The sequence below is a fragment of the Orcinus orca genome, chromosome 18 (assembly GCF_937001465.1).
Source record: "Orcinus orca chromosome 18, mOrcOrc1.1, whole genome shotgun sequence".
NCBI lineage: Eukaryota > Metazoa > Chordata > Mammalia > Artiodactyla > Delphinidae > Orcinus > Orcinus orca.
Genome location: NC_064576.1, coordinates 9512050 through 9536445, shown reverse-complemented (window position 1 = coordinate 9536445; position 24396 = coordinate 9512050). Strand labels below are relative to the sequence as shown.

Below are 24396 nucleotides of genomic sequence, written 5' to 3'. Positions count from 1 at the left end.
CAGTGCAAAGCTGAGTTCATCAAAACACCAGCAAACCGAAGGAAGTGAAACTCAACCTGTTCATAATTTCATATGATATTAACATTCAGGAAATATACATTATCAATATACCTGTATTTAATCACGCAACCAGAGGGTAAAAATTTTATCAGGGATAATATGGCTTACGTACATCATAATTCTATAACTTTTGGTCACCATCAATTTAAATAATTTTAGTACTCATAACATATTTCAACCAGCTCGCAGAGGAGTAGACAATACATACAAAACTCACATGCCCTGTGATGAAATATTCAACTCTGATGAAAGTAAATAAAAATAATATGAAGGAGTAACATTTTAGTGGGCTTCGCTTTTGTAAAAAGAGAAAAAGAACCATTGAAACTTACCAACACCAGACTTTAAAATATTTTACCAGGTTATGTAGTAAATACATTTTGTTCTCTAGCAGCATTTTTTTTTTTTGGACAATTACCATTGGGCTTGCTATCCTTTTCCTCAAAGGATTAAACTTCTGCACAAGCTGGCCCCTGGCAGTATCACCACCTCACCTGTCTGCCCACAGCTTCATGGAGGCTGAAGTCTGTATAGTACTGATCAATTTGGAATACGATTGAAAGGCATGAATCTTCCACACGAAACAGTACAGACTACAGACAAGAAATGAGCAAGTAGGTTGATTTTAGGAAATCTCTCAAAGATATGTATAAACAGAGATGACCACAGGCGCTTACACTTGCCAAGAAGCTACACTTGACCTACAGGATAACTGTTACACTGAAGGGCTGCCCTGGATGTTAGAGTAGCTGACATGGGTGAAAGTATCTCTCCCAGTGCTTGGCACAATGAAAGCACTGCATCTCTTCCCTCACTAACAAGCTTAATGGTCACCGTACAACACAACAATTCATAAGTCCTCTTGAATCATGCCACTCGCCCTGTTTTGAGCTGTTCTGCCAGCTGCTGCCCTTGATTCCAGGCTGTCTGCCTTCAAGGCTTTCCTCCCAGCTTCCATTTCCAGTGGCCCAGGGCCCTCTCCATCCCTCTGTAAAGGTCTCAGTCAAATATGCTTTTCCCTACCAGCTGCCCCTTTCCTTTGTGCATCTTCCAGGCCACTGCCACCTGCTTTCTGGTGGCTGACTTTCTTTTTAGCTTTTGCAGACTAGTCTCAGACAGCTGCAAGCTAATGAACCCCTCAGCCTCCAGGAGACTCCCCTTAGGTTCAAATGGGGTGTGGTCAGGACACAAGAGCCTAAGAAGATGTTAAGATGTGTCATCCATTATTTTGACTCAATTTCTGTTCACTCTGGCCTCATTTTACAGAGCTTATAAAATTCAGTTCACCTCCACCAACAAAAATGAGCACAAGGCCCTCCTTTTAAACTGATTAAGAGAAGAAAACAGTTTTGTTTTAGAAACTTGCTTGAAATTTGAGCAACTGATCAAATTCTGCTGATGCCTAAATGGTCTTTTCTTATTAATTGTATTTTGGCCTACATGTTTCCTTTTTAAAAAAACTCAATGGAAAATCCTGTTTGGCAATTGATTTCTTGAAATCTAGCACTATGCTTAGGCTAACCAAAAAAATTTAAGTACAGAACTGGGAGTTCCAGAGCCAAAAACAAGTCAGTCCTTAATAAGGAAATCAACATATAAGCAAGTGTGAATTTTTTTTAAAAAAAGAAAATATAATGTCATCATCTCTGGTTCTGCGTTAGCATACTCCTTGTGCCTGCCAGTGTTAAAAACAGCACCTAATGTATAGTAGGTTCTCAATAAATACCTGCTGAATGAATGAATGAGTGAATGAATGAACATCAGAGGACTATCTACAGTCCTTGCTTGAGCATTGCTCAGAGATGGAGACTGCATATCTCAGGTCTTCCAGAACATTCCTGATTTCAAAAGTCCCAATAAAAACACAACAGAGTGGTGAGCAAATTACATCTCCCAAACTACCTCAGTCTTCAGAAATGCTGCTTATACAATCCGTTTAATTTTTGGACGATACAGCATATAGTAGAGAGGACTGCTTTAGAGTATGATTTAGTTGGGTCCCCGACTTGAGTCTGAATCCCCGACTTGCCAAATGCTACATGAGCTTAGGCATGTTGCTTATATCATGACCCCCAGTTTCCTCTTTGGTAAATTGAGAGTTTTTCAATTATATGCGGCTGCATAACAAACCACCACAAGACACAGTGGATTCAAACCACCACTGATTGGTTCATGATTCTCTGGAAGCAACTGGTCTAGGGTCAAATAGGTGATTTTTTGTTGGTCTCGCCTGGGTCACTCATACGGCTGTCGTCCAGAAGGTCATCTGGGATCACAGAGTCTGAGAAGGCTTCACTCACATATTGGGGCAAGGGGTTGCTGTCAAGTGGGGGGCCTCAGCTCCTGTCCACACAGCCTCTCATCCTTCTCTAGGCTACTTGCCCTGAGCATCTCAGAGCAGCACTCCAACGGGCAAGACAGGAAGCTGCTGGGCATCTGGAGGCCTTGCCTCCAAAGCTTATACAATGTCACTGCATCACATTTTCTTGGGCAAAGAAATCACAGGCACCAGATTCAAGGGCAGGAGAAAGACTCCACCTCTTGATGGGAGGGGCAGCAAAGTCCCAGGGCAGATGGGGCGTGTGTCCAGGGATAGGTGGATGTCACTCTGCCCTTGCAGATAATTTACTAGAAGAAGTAATCGGTGAGTTATCTGAATATTTAAAAAGGCAATACTTTAAAGGGGCTATAAATGCTATTTTATTTTGTTTTTATTAGTCTTTTGTAAGCATAATGATCTTTTCCCCTTCTTTCACTCATTTTCAGTAATGTTTTCTGGCTAAAACAAGGCATTGGAGAATAACTGTTAGTATTTTGATTCTGATTTTCTAAACAGTGTCTTTAACCACTGAGGCTCTTACCCCCATTTAATTAAGGAATACCCATTTAATTAAAACAATCAAGGTTCATTAGGTTCTATGTCTAGCCTATCACTCATTCTTCTAAAATGTCTTACTTAACGTCAATGACAGATTTAAGGAACATAGTCTGTGTACTTGAGAGACCACAGAAAGGAGATGACTTTCAGGGGTGTATACAACCAGGGTAACTTTTCTTTGAAAATTTCATGTTTAGAGTTTAAGGGGCTTTGAATCAGGGAAGGAGAGTCTAGATTTTATCACAAATCTACATAAAAATAAGAGATGTGTTGCACCTCTGAGCTTCCCAAGTCTAAGGGATGTAAGAAGAGGTGAATATAAGGATTGCCAAGGATTCTAGGCATCTGTGGGAAGATATAATTAAAAAAAGAAGCACAGGCTGAGTAGTTTTTCCTACCGTTAGTCTAGTCTAGGGGTTGGCAAACTTTTTCCATAAAGGATCAGATGGTAAACATTTTGTCTATATGGACCACAGCATTTCTGCTGGAACTCTAGAAATTCTGCTGTACTGTCAGAAAGCAGCCATGGACCATAGGGAAACAAACGGACATGGAATTGCAATAAAACTTTATTTACAAAAACAGGCAGTAAGCAGGATTTGGCTCACAGGCCGGTGGTTTGCAGATCCTAGTCAGTTGTAAACATACAACTTCAGCACTGCTCTAACTCTTTAGAAGACCTGTGAGGACAAAGCATCTCAGCTTAGAGATGGCTTTACTGGCAGCATCTTTAAGCAGTGCAGGAAATAGGAAAACATTTTTCAAAATTTTATTTCCAATGAAGGTGTACACGGAGGAGACAAAACACCAGTAAACAGAACATATACCAGCACAGTAAAATGCGAGTATATGTTAAATTGTGTTGTATGATCATGAATGCTTTGCCAGGACTAAAAGGAGGTAAGCTGATGCCATGGAAATAATATAGATAATAAGACAGATACGAATGAGTTTTGGTCCTATTCCTCCCACTTTCTAACTGTGTGACTTTAGAATAGTTTGCTCTATAATTCATTCATTCATTTAGCTGATAACTATATATTTAATAAAAGTGATCATTATAATCATAGCTAAATTTTACTGAGGACTCATTAGGCATGAGGATGAGAACAATCTAATCTTCCTGCTACCCTCTGAGATATGTATGATATTTATCCCGATTTTAAAGCACAGAGAGGTAAGTAACTGTCCTATGTCACCCACGAATGAGATGCAGACTCTAACCTGAAACTGAGTCTTTCCCTTCCTCAGGTTAGAAACACATCTTCAAGGGCCAGAGAGCTTTCTCCCCCAGGCGGGGGGAGTCACCTCCCTCTTCCCAGCACAGTTTTGATAAGCAGGGCTCCTGTATTAGAACTTGCAGCCCCAGGAGAGGTGGGAGTCGCCTTTCCTCTGGCCCTACTGGCCTCGAGGGAAGAGCTGTGTTAGGGCTTTCCTAAATGACATCATTCCTTTTTGCTCCAACTGATTAGATGGTGGAATTAATTTAATTTCATAGAGAGTCCAGGGAATTATGCTGCACTGACTGCCATCACCAGCAGGGAACATTTCCATGACGGTCAACACAAGGCTTCTCTGCTGGTCTGCTCACTTTTCTTTCATGTGGCTTATGAAAGAAAGCTTATGTGGCTTAACGTGGAAGCCGCTTAATTTCAGTGAACAATGTACTTAAAGGCTAGAGTCATATTTGCATTAAATTTACATTTTCAATCAAAAGGTTTCCACAGAATGTTGATTGAAAAAGGCAATGTGTCTAATACAAAATTTTCCTAAACGTGATCAACCTGTCCTCAAAGATAATAATGAGCTCACAGAGAGTTAGAAAGGAAGAACAGGAAGCTTTGCTTCTCCTGGAGGACTGAATGAGCTAATTGGGAAGACGGGTAAAACACACACACACACACACACACACACGCACACGCACGCACGCACGCACTCACCCTAGTGGGAAAGAAATCGAAGTAAGCACTGACTTTATGCACAAACCTTGGTGTCATGGTTCAGACTGAGGGAGATAAATGCTGCTAGTGCAATGGGGAAGCTACTGGAAAGGAGGCCTGGAAGGTGAGTCCCAGACTGACAGGGCCAGTAGGAGGGAGGCATTCCAGGGAGAATGGAATGAAGAATTCAAAGAAAAGAGAATGAACTGCTGGTGTTCAGAAGAGGACAGAATACAACACGGTCTATGTTATTTTTTTTACTTCCGTATCTATGCATATTGGAAAGGAATACCTTATACTTTGTGAAACTCACTCTCACACAATAAGGGCTGGACTGTGAATTTATTTTGAGAAATAAACCATGAGTTATCTATTATGTTAAAACTGTGCATATCCTTTGACCCAGAAATTGTTCTAGGAATCTGTTTCTAGGAATACTCACACAGGGCTGGTGGCACAGTGGTTAAGAATCTGCCTGCCAATGCAGGGGACACAGGTTCGAGCCCTGATCCGGGAAGATCCCACATGCCGTGGAGCAACTAAGTGTATGCATCACAACTACTGAGCCTGTGCTCTAGAGCCCGCACCACAACTACTGAGCCCACTTGCCACAGCTACTGAAGTGTGTGCAGCTAGAGCCCGTGCTCCGTAACAAGAGAAGCCACCACAATGAGAAGCCCGCGCACCGCAACTAAGAGTAGCCCCCGCTCGCTGCAACTAGAGAAAGCCCGCGAGCAGCAATAAAGACCCAGTGCAGTCAAAATTAAAATTAATTAATTTAAAAAAAACCATTCACTTTATAAAAAAAAAGAATACTCACACACATGCACAGGACATGTGTGTGTGTGAGTGTGTATATTCAACACAGAATTACTTGTAGTAACACACTGAAAATCACTTAGGTGTCTATTGGTAGGGAAATGGTTACAGGTGTTTTATTAAATATCATGAAACATGAAGATGAAAGAAGGAAGGAAGAAAGGAAAGAGAGAAAGGGAGGGAATTATATATGGCAGAATTTATTACTTTCATTAAATCTCATGTTATTTGAGAATTTTTAATTTCTCAAATTATTTTTTAATTTCTTAGTTTTAAATTTCTCTTGTATTTATTTTTTTCACATCTTTATTGGAATATAATTGCTTTACAATGTTGTGTTAGTTTCTGCTGTATAACAAAGTGAATCAGCTATATGTATACATATATCCCCATATCCCCTCCCTCTTGTGTCTCCCTCCCACCCTCCCTATCCCACCCCTCTAGGTGGTCACAAATTGAAGCATTATTTTTATAATCTACAAATACTTAACATATAACTATAAGCATGCTGATTTCTTGGAAACCACTAGATATTTCCAATGAGTAGTGTCTTCTATGTATCATGTGAAAAAAATCATCACTTCATGCCCTCAGAAATCCACTTTCAAAATTCCTTCTTTCACTGTCCAATGAAAAGTCACTCTAGCAGCTGCCTTTTCTAATCCATTCAGCAAGAACTTCTGAACACCTATCTGCTACATACTAGACAGTGTATATCTTTTTTTAAAATCATGTCTGCAATTTCTATCTTTACACCCCCTTTTTTCCTAATATTCTGAATATTTATCTGCATATCTAATTTTAGTTTAAATTAGTCTGTGACATTGTCAGAATCTAATGAAACCCTAAGACTTAGTTCCTTTAGAAAACCTCGAGCACACACTTTTGCATGTAACCTGAGGGCATTTTGATGACTGAACCCAGGGATAAAACATTGGTATTTGACCAAACACTCTCATAACTATTTCTCTTATTGAAGCTTCTGGATTTTATCCTCTATTTAACAAAAATACACTGTTTTCCCTGTCTCATGATAAAGGAATTCCTTCAGAGATCAAGTAGAGAATGATCACAGATTAAAGTAAGCACTTTTGGTTGAATTCTAGTACCCTAGTTTTATCTTCTACATGTGTTTTCATAAAAATCAGTAAATAATTCCAGTAGCAATACAAAACATAAAGATTAATGCAGAGAAAATGACCCTTTGGTGCTTTTTCATGAAGTATCATAAATCTCAATTACATAATTTATAGATTAGTCTTTACTGTGTCTTTTTTGCAACTGCAATAAAAATGTACATTCTGTAATAAATCATAGTTATAGACACAGAATAATTTTCTATTTTCTATTCATTTGTAATGTTTTCATCTGATATCACATCCAGCCACATGAAATATGGTTTAACATCATTTAAATCTGAGGAATCAATTTTTAGCAGCAGCATCAAGGCAGTTCAATTTACATTCTATTATGATCTGAATAAAAGTAATTTCCTTTCACCACATTTTATGTCATTTAATATCAGATGTAATAAGAGACAAATTATAAAAATAATAGCATGCCAGTAGACAAAAACATAGGAAGGAATTTTAAAGTAAAGCAAATCCTAAAACTGAAACATTAGACTGTGTAGGTGGATTCACTGTCAATCCTCCTGCAGGAAAATACAGGGGTAATTCCAAGCACCGAACACCACCAGGGATGAAAATAACCACTGATGTTATTTCTCATCAATATTTAATAAACCTGATTTATGACTCACACAAGGAGCTGAGTTTATATCTTGTAGCCAATACTACCCAAAGTTAAATGAGGAAAATACCACAAAAGTAAGTAACAGCTAAAATATATTACCCCTTGGAGAAAAATGCTAGTCCCAAATTTCAGTTTCCATAGTAGTCTTCTTCAGAAGTGACTTGGGAGTATCTGTATAAGAATCTAGCAGGCTGCAGTCTACTCTAATTTTTTCATTTTCTTGAAAGGCCCAATTAATTTATTGTTGCCAGAAAAAAAATTACAAAAATTATAAATCATCCCTTAAGTTTGTATTTGCATTCAAGACTCACATTTGGACTTCTGTGACACTGATGATCTGTGGTTTTTCTACCTCATATTTTTAGGAGGGCTTTTAAAATTTTGTTTGTTTGTTTTTTTGCGGTACGCGGGCCTCTCACTGTTGTGGCCTCTCCCGTTGCGGAGCACAGGCTCCGGACGTGCAGGCCCAGCGGCCATGGCTCACGGGCCCAGCCACTCCGCGGCATGTGGGATCTTCCTGGACTGGGGCACGAACCCATGTCCCCTGCATCAGCAGGCGGACTCTCAACCACCGTGCCACCAGGGAAGCCCTAGGAGGGTTTTTTTATTTTAAGAAGAGCTTTATGGTTTTTATTATTTTTTTATAAAGAGGACAAATAAGTTAAATATTCTTTACTAATCTGTCTAATAAAGAAATTAACTAATATGCATTTTCAAAATCAACTTAAATAAAACTGTTGGTTAATTTGCAGTATTTAGAAGGCAAACTTAACAGCTACCAAATAGTGAGTCATGGGTATGAAATGTACAGGGTGGGGAACATAGTCAATAACTATGTAATATCTTTGTCTGGTGACAGATGGTAACTCGATTTATCGCGGTGATTATTTTGAAACATATAGAAATATTGCATCACTATGTTGTATAACAGGAACTAACATAGTGTTGTAGGGCAATTATACTTCAAAAACCAACCAACCAACCAACAAACAAACTCATAGCAGAAGAGACCAGATTTGTGGTTACCAAAGGCAGGGTTAGAGGGAGAGAGAATTGGATGAAAGTGGTCAAAAGGTATAAATTTCTACTTATAAGGTAAATAAGTACTACGGGTAAATATAATGAACACTACTGTATGTTATATATGAAAGTTGTTAAGAGGGTAAATCCTAAGAGCTCTCATCACAAGAAAAAAAAGCAAACTTAAATACTCATATCTCAGAAAGAGAAAGTTAAGTTCAAATACACAGGAGAAGTTGACGCATGTAGGTGTAGATTACAAATAGTAAATAGATGTATCACAGTAGAATTTTGAATTTAGTTCAAATAAGTATGAACCTGACTGCAATGTACCAGATAACATATTTTGTTACTTTCAAAGTTTTCTCCCACATCTCTAGTCAATGTGCCTACAATCTCACTTTGTATCAACAGCATATTTACTCATTTTTGCTGCTATTGCCTCTAATCCTTGACCAAATGTCCATAGCTCCATAAGTATCTCGTAAAACTGCATTGCTGCCCAGGTATATTCTTTTTGTTTGTTTTTTGTTTTGTTTTTAAATTTTTTATCTTTTATTGGAGTATAGTTGATTAACAATGTTGTGTTAGTTTCAGGTATACAGCAAAGTGATTCAGTTATACATACACGTGTATAGATATCTGTTCTTTTTCAAATTCTTTCCCCATTTAGGTTATTACAGAGAATTGAGCTGAGTTCCCTGTGCTATACAGTAGGTCCTTGTGGGTTATCTATTTTAAATAGCAGTGTGTACATGTCAATCCCAAACTCCCAATCCATCTCTCCCCCCATTCTTATCGATTGTTTATTATATATCTGGCATCAGGCAAAAGGTTTTCCATCCCTTGTGTTTTTTAATTCTCAAAATAAATCCGTAAGGTATCATTATTCCCAATTGGTAAGTGACAAGAAAGAGATGAGAAAGAACTGATTCGCCCACAGTCACACACACAGGCCACAGTTGGGAGCCAAGGCCTACTGCATTCTTCCCATCTGGTAACCATAAGTTCATTCTCTAAATCTGTGAGTCTGTTTCTGTTTTGTAAATAAGTTCCTTTTGTTTTTTGTAGATTCCACATATGATATTTGTCTTTCTCTTCTGCCTTACTTCACTTAGTATGATAATCTCCGGGTATATTCTTTTTACGTTGAAATTCGTCCACATAATGAACACAGATCACATACCAACTCCCTTGCAAGGGGCTAGATTCAAAGGCAGAGACCAGCCCCGAGTGGCCCTCGGTTTGCAGTGGACATGACCCTTCTTCACACTCACCCCTGTGTCCTCAAGACTTCAGGATGAGAAGGCAGGATGTCTGGTGGATTATTACATTGGAGAACATGTCTCCTCTCCCACCATCATGAGACTCTACAATGGACCAGCCATCCTGACAAGCCACAGGGAATGGCGGTCACTATTGGCTGACCTCACAGATAAGGCAGAGTTTGCAGACAGAAAACACAGGCTTTGACCTTGGCACACGGGGCAGTAGGCCTTGGCTCCCAACTGTGGCCTATGTGTGACTGTGGGCAAATCAATTCTTTCTCATCTCTTTCTTGTCACTTACCAGTTGGGAATAAGGATACCTTACGGATTTATTTTGAGAATTAAAAAACACAAGGGATGGAAAACCTTTTGCCTGATGCCAGATACATAATAAACAATCGATAAATGATAACAGTAGTTGTCATAAGTAATGACAGTAATTATAATAATAAAGACTGTCTGCTGGACAATGAGTCACCATAAGAACATGGTGTTTGTTATTTCCTGGCTTTATCTTTGATTACAGTGTAGATAGAATAAGGAAAATAGTCCACTATATACGGTCCATGTAGCATTAAAAGCATGTATAATTTTTTTTTTTTTTTTTGTGGTACGCAGGCCTCTCACTGCCGTGGTCTCTCCCATTGCGGAGCACAGGCTCCGGACACGCAGGCTCAGTGGCCATGGCTCACGGGCCCAGCCGCTCCGTGGCATGTGGGATCTTCCCGGACTGGGGCACGAATCCATGTCCTCTGCATCGGCAGGCGGACTCTCAACTACTGCGCCACCAGGGAAGCCCGTATAATTTAAATGTCTTTTTGATTAGCTATCTTCCAAATGCCCTGTTTATAGGTTGATCTTACTTATGGGCTTCCTTTTTCTGATATAAATTGTTTCAATCAGGTTTAGTTCATTCTGACATTTTAAAAATTGAGCTTTTCTTTTTTGTTCTTATGATTCTGAAGGCAAACAACCAAAAAATGCCTGATAGCTATTTATTTCCTAAGCGACCTCCCAGGGTGAATTTTATCATTAAATGACATTCATTGGATTGTTCTATCGAAAGGAAACATGTTTTGTTTTCTACCTGACTGTACAATGAATGGAGAGTTAAAAACCACCACCTGAATAGCTTTGTATTCATCTTCTGTACCCAATTTCTTACCCTCTTTTGAAATATCGTGACAAGAAAATTGCCAGTTTCTTGGGCAGTGATTTCCTTCCCACACGTGATGGATCTTGTTGTTGCTTTTTGTTCTAACTGGCACATCACATCTGTTTGCATAGCTGTCCTCTCCACCAGCATTTTACCAAAGGTGAGTGACGCTAACCTCCTACTACAAAATTAAGAATACAGCTAAGCTTTGCAAGGTATTTTTTGAGTTTCCTTCTGAATTAAACACTGATCTGAAATGTAAAAAGGTCTGAGGGAGACAGTAAGTTATGAGGTGAGTCTGCGAATCATGAGGAGGGAGTTTAGCCCTGACTGGTGTGGAGTTCTCTGGAATTCTGACCAGTCTGGCTCTGATGCTCAGTTTCTCCACCTGGAAAACTGTGTCAGTGAGCCACGGGACTGCCTCATCTTTTCCAGCTCGAAGCTCCTCTAATTCCACGTTTAGTGCCGTCACAGAAAACTGCAGTGTCTCGGGTTGTACGTCCTGCATGTTGATGAGCGTGTGGTAAGATACAGGAAGAGACAGGCTGCAAGGGGGGTAAAGACTCAGAAAGCGGAAGTAGACACATTTTCTAAATAGACTAAGTGGATACGATTTATTTGATTGTACCTCTACAGCATGGGTTTTTTGGGTGTCCTCTGTCCCCAGACCTTTACACTGCATGCTTACTACCTACATCCACACACACTCGCTTCAATCACAGAATCTGAGTGTCTGCTAAACAGATTCTGTGATCTTCAAATATGTCCTTTCAATAACGTCTATTCCTCAGTAGGCCTGGACCGTGGGGGTGCGGGGTGTCTCAGGTGCACAGGCTAACGTCTTAGAGCGGATGTGTGCGTTGAGGTCCTGAAGAATGAGCCACAGGAAAGGTTCCCCTGAAACGATGATGCAGAGGTCTGTAAATGGAAGAGAGGGACAGAGAAGCAGCCAGCATCTCAGTCACCCTTTGACCCAGGGATTTAGGGGAGGACAGAAGACTGAGCTTCCACTGAGTGCTGGAAGCAGTCCAGGAAGCGGCGCAGCCGTGGCTTCTTCTCAGTGCCCTGCCAGATGCCCTGCTTAGGGCTGTGGAAGGAGCATCTGTTGAAAGGCTGCTAAAGACACATGTGGCTGGAATCTGGGGCCCACAAGTTCAAATGCATAGGGATAAATAAAATTACATATCCGAGCCTTAATGAAACTGTAAAAATTCCATGGTGCAGGTTAAATAGGGATAAGAGACAGGTAAAACACCGGAGTGAGGATAATTTTCAGAGTGGCAAGAGAGGAATAATTGATTAACAAAGACTAAACACCACCAGAATGTAAAGTGGTGCAGCCACTATGGAAAACACTTATGGTTCCTCAAAAAACTAAAAATAGAGTTGCCATATGATCCAGCAATTCCACTCCAGGGCACATATCTGGACAAAACTCTAATTCAAAAAGATACATGCACCCCGATGCTCATAGGAGCACTATTCACAATATCCAGGACATGGAAGCAACCTAAGTGTCCATCAACAGAGGAATGGATACAGAGCTGTGGTATATATATACAATGGAATATTACTCAGCCATAAAAAAGAATGAAATAATGCCGTTTGCAGCACATGGATGGACCTAGAGACTATCATATTAAGTGAAGTCAGTCAGAAAGACAAATACCATATGATATCATTTATATGTGGAATCTAAAATATGACACAAATGAACTTATCCACAATGCAGAAACAGATTCACAGACAGAGAAAACAGACTTGTGGCTGCCAAGTGGGAGGGATGGATTGGGAGTTTGGGATTAGCAGATACAAACTATTATATATAGAATGGATAAACAACAAGGGCCTACTGTAGAGCACAGGGAACTATATCCAATATCCTGTGATAAACCATAATGGAAAAAACCTGAAAAAGAATGTATATATATGTATAACTGAATCACTTTGCTATACAGCAGAAATTACCACAACATTGTAAATCAACTACACTTCAATAAAATAAATTTTTAAAAAAGACTAAACAACCCCAAATATTGGCCCTCTATACACTGATTAGAATGAAGTAAAATTTGAGATATTAGTTAATGGCAGAATAATGCAAAGTTAAGAACACCTTGTTCCCGTCCCCTCCACTCTTCTCCTTTGCTGTAAGATCCTGAACAACCTGAGGGACAAACTGGCTCAAAGAAAAGGGAATAATATCAGACATCGAGGTGCTAATCTGAAAGCATCTATATCCTACCATTCTTTGTTAAAGTGGTCACTTATTCTCAAATAACAGTGATGTATTCCCATTTTGCCACCGTATCTCTAATTTCTAGCTCATCGTGTGTCTGTGCTGTGCCAGACACTGTTCTATGTGTAGTTTCTCAGCTGCTTCTGACAACCCTGTAAGGTAGGTCTATCACTCACCCTTTTCACAGATAAGGAAATCGAGGCAAGAGAGGTTCATTACTTTCCCAAGGTCACCACGCTAGTATACAGTACAGCCATGATCCAAACCCCAAGGCCATTATTTTAAGTTTGAATTTTTTTCTAAAGTCGTTTTTGACTTTGTAATGCATTTTCATGGCAGGTATCCTTATGCCTCCATTGCTGGATTCATGTATTGTATAAAATGATACTTGTTTTTTACTGCTAAGTATAAACATCCACATCATCACCCTACCTCCCCTGTTGATCTTGTCCTCTGTTCCACACAATCACAGTTTGTAATATTTACACTATAGTCTGTAAATCCTACAGTTGTATTAGCTTTGCTCTGACAGTGAATACATACTAGAGACCAGGCCCATGACCAGTTATTCTTGATTGGCTGAATGGCTTCAAGAAGACTTCATGTAAAATGAAGTCTCGGAATTCTTGCCTCTTCAAAAATAATCAGAAAGGGTTTGACACATTCTTTCCCTAAGGACCCTGTAAGCATTGTGACGTTATATCTGAGAGCTGAATATTGACATGAAGTTTCAGGCCCCTCTGACGGTCTGCCTTAGAACTGACTTGATCTTTTCTTTTTTTTTCAAGATACCCAATGGATGCTTTCTTTAGCTTTGAATTCTAGCATCTTTACTAAGATAGGCCTAAGCGTTGACTGTTCTCTGTCAATTTACTGAGTCAATTTGTACCCTTTTAATGTGTATATTTAAGTCTTCTTTTTCTGCAATTCTTTTGAGTTATATATATCTTGAGTATTTTTTTTTCAATTTTAAATATACTGAAAGGCACATTTTTATAGAAATGGTCCTGATTCTTTTTTATTATCCTTCACCTTTGACACTGATTTTGACAGCACCAGATATTTGTCCTATTTCACGTAGGACAGGGTGAAGTTATGCTGTGGGGTAGAAGTGAAGATTTTCACAAGTTGGGTGTGTATCGGTGTTGCTTCAGTGGTTCACACTCTGCATGCACGCTAGAATCACCCGGAGAACTTTTTAGAGCCATCTGTGCCTTCAATCAGTGTAAGGTTTCGATTTAATTGGCCTGAGAATGATGCTTGAGAATCGGTGAGGTCATCGTAAGGTAGAGCCAGATTTGCAAAGCTGGAGTCGTTCCCTCATCCTAGTCTATGCTGATCAGCCGTCTCGGGGTGCCCACAGCTCTCTCTCTCCCAGCTGCCTGCAGAATAAGGGCCTCTCCTCTGTGATGCCACATGGAATTCCAGAAAACTCCTACCGTCAGCTACACAGTGATGCCCTGACTCGAAGAGAGGACTATTCTGCTTCTGTGGGAACACTGGTCATTTTATTTTTATTTTCTATAATTTAATTTTTATTGTTGAATTTTTAAACTGAATGAACGATGAACACTGGTTGTTGTAGAACGCCAGTCTTCTTTCGGCTCTGAGGTCCTCAGTAGCCAGAGTCTTTTCGGGAAGTTTTCTGTTAGACACCTGGCCCTCTGATATTGGGGTTTACAGTTATAAGCTTTTCAGAGTCCTTAAATATGGACACTGCATTTCTGTTTCTCAGTATCCTTGACGTTTGGATGATTTTAGAGACGAAAAGGTCTCTTTACTCCGCAATCTTACAATAGGGGCTCTTTGTAATTTTTTCTACCTAATGACTCTGGCTCTTAATATAGTTTTAAAAATTGAGTTTTTCAACATCATCAATATTAAATTTTAATGAGACATGAAGCTACTTATAAATAAAATTTTATAAATGCTTGAAATTCAATGTATTGCATGATAATTTGGACTAGTAAGAAAAGGAAACATGCTCCTTTTAAATTAACCATGATTACTTATATAGAGAGTACACTGGCCAAATTTAAATACACAATTAGGTACCTAATTATGTTCTAAATTTAGCTGCATGCAGAAAGAGATGATCACATGTGCCTAATAAAATTACTTTCCTCATTTTGGTGAAACATTATCTTTTGTTTCCATAAGAACTTTCAAAATAATCTAAAACACTAGTTTGTGTATCTACATAGATACATAATATCAGGAAATAGTTACCAATTTCAATCTAAACTATAGGGACCATGTTAACATTTTTTGATTATAGTTCAAAGCCAACATTTTCATTATCTAACCATTAGTGCTACAATGATGCTGAATTCAATCATCGTTTGAGAAAAAGAAGCAAATAGACCAAATTAAGCTTGTATAGAAAGGGAAGTCATGAGGAAGAATGAACACTGCCAACAAAAGCAGACGAAATCAGGGAAAAGAACAATGAGAAAACAGCTTAATTCTCTATTATGGCTCTACATCCTAATACAAATATGACGTGTCACCTATGAATTCAAAAGGGCACATACTTTGGTCCATTAGTAAATATTTATAAAGGGTTTCCTACCAAGCAGGCATTGCTCCAGGCCCTGGAGACATGAAGATAAAAAGATGTGCTTCCTGTTTTCCAGGAGCTTAAATCCTTGGGAGATCAATGTGCAAATAAACAGTAGAGCTACAGTAAGATTACTGCCTTTGTGGGAGCTTACCACCCTCCAGGGCAATTCCCTCCTACAGCTGGGCTTCTTAAGCCCACAGGCTTTAGAAGGAGACTTCCTTGCTCAAAGAGATATTGTCCCCTACATTAGGTGAAGCTACTGTAAGTCACAGTGAAAAAAAGATAAATCCCCTTTAATATAATGCAGCAGCTGGAGTTTAGGCACAACTGCTGCATTTAAAATGGTCAGGGGGCGATTTGATTTAGCAACATGATTTTAAAGGCTTGGAGATTTCCGGTGCAAGGACAGCCTAACTCTTGAATGCTGGCCACTCTCCATCCAAGACATGGGCACACTCAGCCCCTAAAAGAAAGAGCAACAGGCTCTAACCAGCCATGCATTCCAGTCCTGCCCCAGCTTGGAGCTTGCTCCGAGCAGGTTACTAAATCTATAACGTATCTCATCTCCCACACCACACCTGTGATTTCCTGCTCATGCCTGAAAGTCACTGGCATAATCTTTGCACTTTTGAGACAGGGGGAAGGATGGAAGATTGGTTCCAAAGCCAGGGAAGTATAAGAGAGACAGCAAATTAAAATGCTTTACCTCTGTTGGCTTCTAAATTTTTATGAACCAGAAAACTGTATCATTGGCCAAAAGAAGAATGCCCATCTAACTATCAATACAATGCTGGAGATTTACTATGAGGGCATACTAAATATATAAGAATAAAATTTAGGGATTTATTTGCAAAATGCACTCTTTAAAAATACCAACTATTGATGCTTCTTTCAGCCCAATTTCAGTATTATATTCAGTCCAAAGGCTGTAGCCTTGTGGTTTAGTTCATATATCTAGAACATATTCCTCACTCAGTGCAAGATCTTCACATGTTCTTTCTGAAATTCAAACACTTATCCCAGAGTTCATTATGCCATCCTGCATAACACTATCCAGGAGCTGCTAGGACCGAAGGCCAGGGTGGGAATAGGATTTATCAGCCACTCTGTCTGATGTGTGAAGGTGGATGGGCTGGGTTTGAACCAGTTTCCCTCCTGGGTAGACAGGGGTGATGCACTCTTTCCTGGCTATGAGATCCCCATTGTACAGCTGGCCCATTAAAAAGTGAAACCACACCAAAAGACAGATGAAAAATAAGTAGATTTGGCTTCCAAAAGAGCACAACCACCATCCCATTACACACTGAAAGACTTTCCTCTTAGGACCTGGGTAAAAGTGTCTAGAACTCTCTTAAATGTACCTGGGCCTTAAAACTTTAAGAAAAAATTAAATTTTTTCAAATGACTCCAACAACTCTGCTATGGATTGAATGTTTATGTCCACTCCCTCAGCCCCTGCCATTCATATATTGAAGCTCTAACCCCCCAATGTGATGGTATTAGGAGGTGGGGCCTTTAAAAGTTGATTTGGTTTAGACCAGGTTGTGAGGCATGGGGTTCTCATGATGGGATTAGTGTCCTTATAAGAAGAGACCAGAGAGCTTTCTCTCCCTCTCTCCCCACTCTCTCTCTCTCTCTTCCCCCCAACCCATCCCATAAGCACACAGAGAGAAGACAGCCATCTGCAAGCCAGGGAGAGGGGTAACCAGACCTAACCATGGTGCATCCTGGTCTCAGACTTCCAGCCTTCAGACTGGTAAGAAGTAAATTTCTGTTGTTTATGCCACCCAGTCTACGATATTTTGTTATGGCTGCCTGAGCTGACTGAGACGAATTCTCAGAGCATAAAATAATTGTTTAGAATCCCATGTTTTTTTGCTTCAATCGTGAAAGATGTGCAACTTGCATGGAATTGTAACAAATGCAATGATACCAACTAAACGGCAGATGCCAAGTTCTTTCTTCACTGTGCGTGACGGCACGTTTCAGGACTTAATAGGACAAGCCACGAATCAATGTACACGTTTGGCACATCATATTCACATACAAGCATTTCCCATACCTCTGTTATACAGTTGATGCACATTCATTAAGTATCTCATTAGCTGTATCCTGTTCCAGAATTACTTTTCGGCTCTCACGCACTCCTCAATGTCTAGTATTCCAGTTACTTAAGACTTACCTTGCCTACTAGTTAAATGTGGAAGGAAACCAAGTCTTGTTGACTCAAAGGGTTCTTTGAGTCCACAACCCTGAACCTTACTCAACAAATAGTTTTAAATGCTATAATTAAGAATTGAGAGATATTTAAGTCTATACAGACACTGCTGAATATACATAGACACAGACTGTATGTTATAGACTGTAAGGGAGAATATATTAAAACTTACAGTTGTGTTTCTTAAAAACTACAGCCAGTCTGAACATAAAATATCAATTATACAACTATTTTCTCCATTTCATAAACATTGCAAAATAGAAACTGAAAAAGTGTTTTATCAGTAAGACAGACCTATCTCATTAAAGCCACTGTAGCCCAGCTCTTGCCTGCTAAGTCCCAGATCTTCAAGGTCCATGCATTTAAATCCTGGGGGGCACTGGTAGCCTTCTTCCAGCTCTGGTGAGCAGTGTGTATCTGGGATAGCTAAACTATTCCAGGTTACATTTCTGCAAACAACACAGAAAAGCATCAGACAATTTCAACAAGTGTAAGTGTTGATTAAAATGCATAATGTAATCATTCTTCATTAGTAACTGCTGTATATGGACACAGATTTAAGATTCCTGATTCATGAACGGTATTCATAACATTAATGCCATGAACATTCTCAAACGATACCTGAGTCATCCACACAGAAGCTCTTTATAAGAACATTATCGCCATGACGGTTTTTGTCATTGAAGACCAAGACTCAGAAAAAGCGAAGGAAGGAATTTTTCTGTAGATTTGCAAGGAATGTTAACTTGTCTGGGGACTCCTTGTTACCCACAAATCCTTCTCCTACTATGGGCACAAATGTTACTTCACTTCTAAGCAACAGTAAATGATGACAATCGCTCTCCATATGGTACAAAAGTACTGTAAGTCTCATAAGTGATACTTGGCCTTCTTCTGGGTTGTCAGATGTTCAGTTTAGGAAAAAAACCAGATACATAAAGTGAGACTGAAGGAATTAAAGATATCACATTGGAAAGAGAGAGATTATGGGCTGATTTAGTGATAGCTCCAGGAGTATTACAGGGTTTTATTTATTTATTTTTTAGGTAGTTGGTGATATAATTACTTTTCATCTTTCTGGAGAACACACTGGACATTAAGTTGATGTAGAAGGATTTAGACGAGTAATGGATTTCTTGGTAGTGAGTACAGGTAACCACTGGAAAGGTGATTGTGGAATCTCATTCTGGGACCTTAAAATGGGCCCCAAATAGCTGCTATCTGAGATGACTGACATGGCTTGTGTAGGGGCCAAAGTTTAAGCTAGATGATTCCACAAACCTTACAAACCCATGACTTTATTATAGTCATTTCCCACTACATCAATGTTTCCAGGCATTTCCTAAATGGGGACCAACCTTAGGACTGTCTCAGTCTCCTCTGCTTATGGCCAAATTGAGGCAGATGTGTTGGGTCACATTGCTTTTTTTAATATCTTCTTACATTCAATTGGCCACTTCCCCTTATATAACATGTTTTCTCTAGAGTATGATGCCTAACTCTCCACGATCCCTTAGCTGCTGGAGGCCACCATGCCCATGTGCACACACACACAATCTCCTGCAAAGACATACACAATTTTACACAGTCTTACGCACACACATGCACACAATCCCTGGTAATACACTGCCCAGTTCCATCTCAGTCAAAACAGACTTCTATGTTTACTCCTTCAGGGTTCTGCTCTTTGTTAGCAGCAAGTGAGCTAATTTGTCAATACATCTCAGGGAATGTTTAAATAATTGTCATATTTTAAGCTGGTCCTTTGGACCCCCACATGCAAAAGGAAAGGCTCTGCTTGTGGAAATCACCACTTGGTTGTGTCAGAAAGATATGATTTTAGGCACACACGTCACTTATTTCCCCTCCTTTTACATTCTTATACGCAGGCCAAATGATGCATCTTCGCTTAAGTCTAGCCTGACTCTATGTTCTTGAGTTTGTACCCACACATCAGAGCAAAGTGGTAAGGGGACTGGGCTTCAGAGTTTCAGAGGAAGGCTTTCTGGGTTGGTTCCAAGCTCTGCCACTGACTGGCTGTGTGACTTGAATAATTTTAAATGTTTCTAAGCTCGGTTTCCTCATCTGTGAAACAGGGAGAGAAGCTTGTGTGAGCTTTAAGTAAAATAAACCAAGTAATGCATTCATCACAGCACCTAGCGTGTTTCAAGCACTCAATAAATGCTTACTATAAATGATTATTAGTCATTACAATAATAAAATGTAACATAAATCCTGGCATGTGAAAACACAACAATAAAGGATTCTCAAAAGAATAGAAGGAATTTTGGTACGTGATCCTGAAAGCATTTTGTTCACAGAATTGTGCAGCTGAAAGAAACCTTACAGATGACCTAGTTCTTAATTCGTAAGTGAGGAAGGTAAGGTGAACTGCTGGAAGGGGAAAGTGTACTGGCCCATCAAAATCAGTAATTTTTTTTCACTTCCAATACTTTAAAAAGACAACAGCAGCAAATATCTGACAAAAACACTCTGTCTACACAAAACGGTTTCAAAAAGCATCATCTTTCAGTTATTTGGATAACTGGACTCTGGCGCCAGTCTGTTGGGTGTGAATTCCAGCTCAGCCCTTACTACATGTGTGACTTTGCCAATCTGTGCCTCAGTTTCCTCATCTCTATGATGGTGGGAAAATACTTCCTTCAAGGAGCTGTGGGGAAAATGTTACGTCTGTAAAATACTTAAAACAGGCACTTGGTAGACAATAAGTGCTAGGTGTGACCTATTGTAATTTCTGGTTTGAAGTTTGTACATTCCCTAGATTGAACCCCTAGCCCTGGCACGGACAGCCTCAGTTTCCACATTTCAAAAATGGGGACGGCAATTATACCTACCTTGGGGGGGGTGTCTTAATGATTAAATGTGGTAATGTACCACTCTCAGAATAGCACTGGAAATAAGTTAATCACTCAATAATTGTTAACTATTTTGATCATTTTCATTAACTTATAAATATTAGGGTATTTTTTCCTCTTTGATTCCACTTGTTTTTTCTTTCATATTAGTACTGATTCCCATTTGAAGCACAACCCTCACCAGCACAGATAGTATTTTGAAATCTTTTGGCTTCAGAGGCAGCAGATTTGAAACATGTTATTTTTGCCAACATCAAGCTCTTAGAGGATGCTTATTAGAGACATATTTATTAGATGATTAATTGCTCTGGAACTTACGTATCTAAAACCACATGATAAATATCCTTTCTAAAAACTGAGATGAACATCATGAGTTTCAGAATATCTACTGGTTATTTATCTTAGTTTCATCTTCTCAGTTAACAAGAATTTTATAGATTTTATTTTTATTTGTTACTGTTAATTACTTCCTTGTTCATTTTCCCTCAGATAGTCAGGATAGAACAAGAGGCTCTCTGGAATTAGGGGGGGTGAAATTCTTTTTTCTTTTTTTTTTTTTTTAATTTTTGAATTTTATTTTTTTGTACAGCAGGTTCTTATTAGTTATCTATTTTATACATATTAGTGTATATATATCAATCCCAATCTCCCAATTCATCCCACCATCACCTCCCTCCACCCCTGCCACTTTCAGGGGGGTGAAATTCTCACTCCAACCAGCCATATCCTAAATAAAGACAATGATTCTCCCAGTCATAATAAATATCCATTCATGCCTAAGTGGGAATCAATACCTTCTTACTCACAGCCCCCTAAAGACGTCCACGTTCTCACCTCCAGAACCTGTGAATATATTATCTTACCTGGCAAAAAGGAATTAAGGTACAGATGTGAACAAGGCTAAAACTCTTGAGTTGGGGAGATCATCCTGGATTACCTAAGTGGGCCCCACCTAATCGCACAAGTTCTTCAATGTGGAAAGCCTTTTCCGGTTGTGGTTAGAGAACTGTGCCTGTGTGGAAAGGAAGGCTCAGAGAGACGCAACGCGGCTGGCTTTGAAGATGCTAGTTCTGTCCATATGTCTCAGGTCATTCTCCTTTTCCATCTCCTCCTCTTGTAATTCACCTTCAGTACTGAGTTGCTCTGAGCTTGGTCCTTGGCTTTCATGATGCTCTCTCCCTATGCAATTAAGTCCACTTTCATAGTTTCAATTCTCTACCATCTTAGATGCCATTTTAGAGTCCCAGAGCTACATGTCCAACTGCCTGTTAGATCTCTCCACTTTGCTACACCACAAGCACCTCCAACTCTATGGACCCCATACTAAACTCAGACCCTTTGCCAACGTTCCCTCTCATCACAAGCAGCACCAGAGCACCACCATCCAAAGTGTTGAGCGATCCGGATATCTTGGAATCACCTTGATACCTTATTCTCCTGTCACCCTTATAACTAATCATCATGTTCCCTAAATATCCTCCAAAATATCTTTTGGGTTCATTCAACTCTCCATGTCCACCTCTACCTGCACCAGAATCCGGCCTCCTAACTGGTCATTCTGCAGCCTCTTTCAGCCCTTCTTATCCATTTGTCACAGAGCACGTAGAGAGGCTTTTCATAATCACTGTCCTACATTGTGTCGGTCAGTGACAAATCTTTAATATGATCTACAAGACCGTGAAGGACCTGGCTCCTGCCCCTCCAAGTGTCCTAGCATCCAACCACGTTTGTCTTCCCCCAGCTCTCCATGAGCTCCATCTACTGCAGAACCTTCTCCCCTGCTTGGAAATCTCTCCTCCCATCTTTGCTTCGTTAGTCCCATTTTTTAAGCCTTCAGGGCCCAGCCTGAATGTCACCTTCTCAGGGGAGCCACCCTAAGTCACTCAGACTGGGTTAGGTTTCCCTATTAGAAATTCTCAAAGCACCCATGCTTTTCACTTCTGGCACTTGGGACCCGTGTCACTCATGTTTGTGTGGTCAACTCTTCATTGGATTCTTCCCAACTCGACTGTTGCCCAGTGTAACTTTCAATTTCATACAGCTCCGGACACAGTCTAAATTTATAGGCTGAATTTATTTGTGACCTTGGATAGACTGTGTTGTCCAGATCTTTGGTCCACATCAGTCTAGATGTTGCCATGAAAGTGTTTTTTAGATGTGATTAACATTTAAATCTGTAGACTTTAAGTAAAGCAGAAGACCCTCTATAATGTGGGTGGGCCTCATCCTATTAGTGGAAGGCCTTAAGAGAGAAGTCTCCAAAGAGGAAAGAATTTTATCTCCAGACTGCCTTTGGACTCAGGACTTCAATATCGACTCCAGCTGGAATTTCCAGCTCGCTGGCCTGCTCTGAAGATTTTGGTCTTGCTGGTCCCCACAATCACATGAGCCAACTGCTTAAATAAATCTCTTTTTCTCTCTATACGTATACACCCTACTGACTCTATTTCTCTCTGCTTAAGAGAGCTAACCCTAGAAATGAATTCCCGAAACGGACTGCTTGTTCTGCTATAGTCATGGCATGCTGGTGCGGCTTCTATCCCGGGGAAAAGCAGGCTGGTCTGGCTGAACTTGAGACATCACAATGATACTACATATGATGTCTACGAAGGCAGCTACAGTCAACACTCTTTGCCAGGGGCTGGATCGGCAGGCTCTTCATTTCACATTCACGCAGTATGTTCCGAAGTGGCAGTGCATCATCTGAGAACTCAGCCCTCAAACAGGCAGCCTTAACCACTTACTCATACAGCCCATTTAGAACTTGTCTCCTAAGCATGCGCTTCTTGGAACCAAAGAAGAATTAAAGGTTTTACTCAAATACTCTGGAGGGACACATGCTGAAGATCACCTCACATACTGACAGAATTACAGTAAATATTTAAAAGCACAGAAATCAGTGTCAAGGAGATCTGGTTTTAAACCTTGCTTCTGGTACTTCCAAGCTGTTTCATCTTAGACATCTTCTTTAAGGAAACTGAGCTTCAATTTCCTTCTCTGTAATAAGGAGTGTAAAAGTAGAACACAACTTACCAGATTGTTACGAGTATTAAATGAGAAAATAACAGATATCAGTTGTTCAATGAAGGTTATTTCCACTGACAATAAATCGGAGTCATATATTAATAATTATATTAACTAGTTACTATAATTATTAACATATTAATTACAATATAATAATTATAAATTAGCATTGCATATGATTATAATATATAATAAATATATTATTAATCATATTAATAATAAAATCTATATTATTACATTATCCTCTTTTGGGGAAGTAAACATAAGATCAAAAGAAGTGCTATAGTATAATTGACCAAAATAAATTACTCGATTTCTTTTCGACCCTTTTCAAACTGTAGGATTTTCTTTTTTTATCCTGAAGACTCTCACGAATGCTTTTGCTCTTTTGGTGAAAATCACACAGGTATTAATTTTTCATATGGGAGTTTAGTTGATTCTCAAATATTTTCTTTTTTTTTTTGGCCATGCCACACAGCTTGTGGGATCTCAGTTCCCTGACCAGGGATTGAACCTGGGCCATGGCAGTGAAAGCCCAGAATCCTAACCAGTAGGCCACCAAGGAACTCCCTCAGATATT

General features: G+C 39.6%; 1 protein-coding gene across 2 annotated transcripts in view; it reads right to left on the bottom strand.

Annotated features, from left to right (window-relative positions):
• The window catches only part of NALCN (sodium leak channel, non-selective), a 291882-nt gene that overhangs the window by 234997 nt on the left and 32489 nt on the right, over nucleotides 1-24396 (bottom strand). For both annotated transcript variants that reach the window (XM_049701166.1, XM_049701167.1), the window contains exon 7: nucleotides 18211-18365. In XM_049701166.1, coding sequence (XP_049557123.1) covers nucleotides 18211-18365 — 155 coding nt within the window. The remainder of the gene's footprint in view (nucleotides 1-18210; nucleotides 18366-24396) is intronic.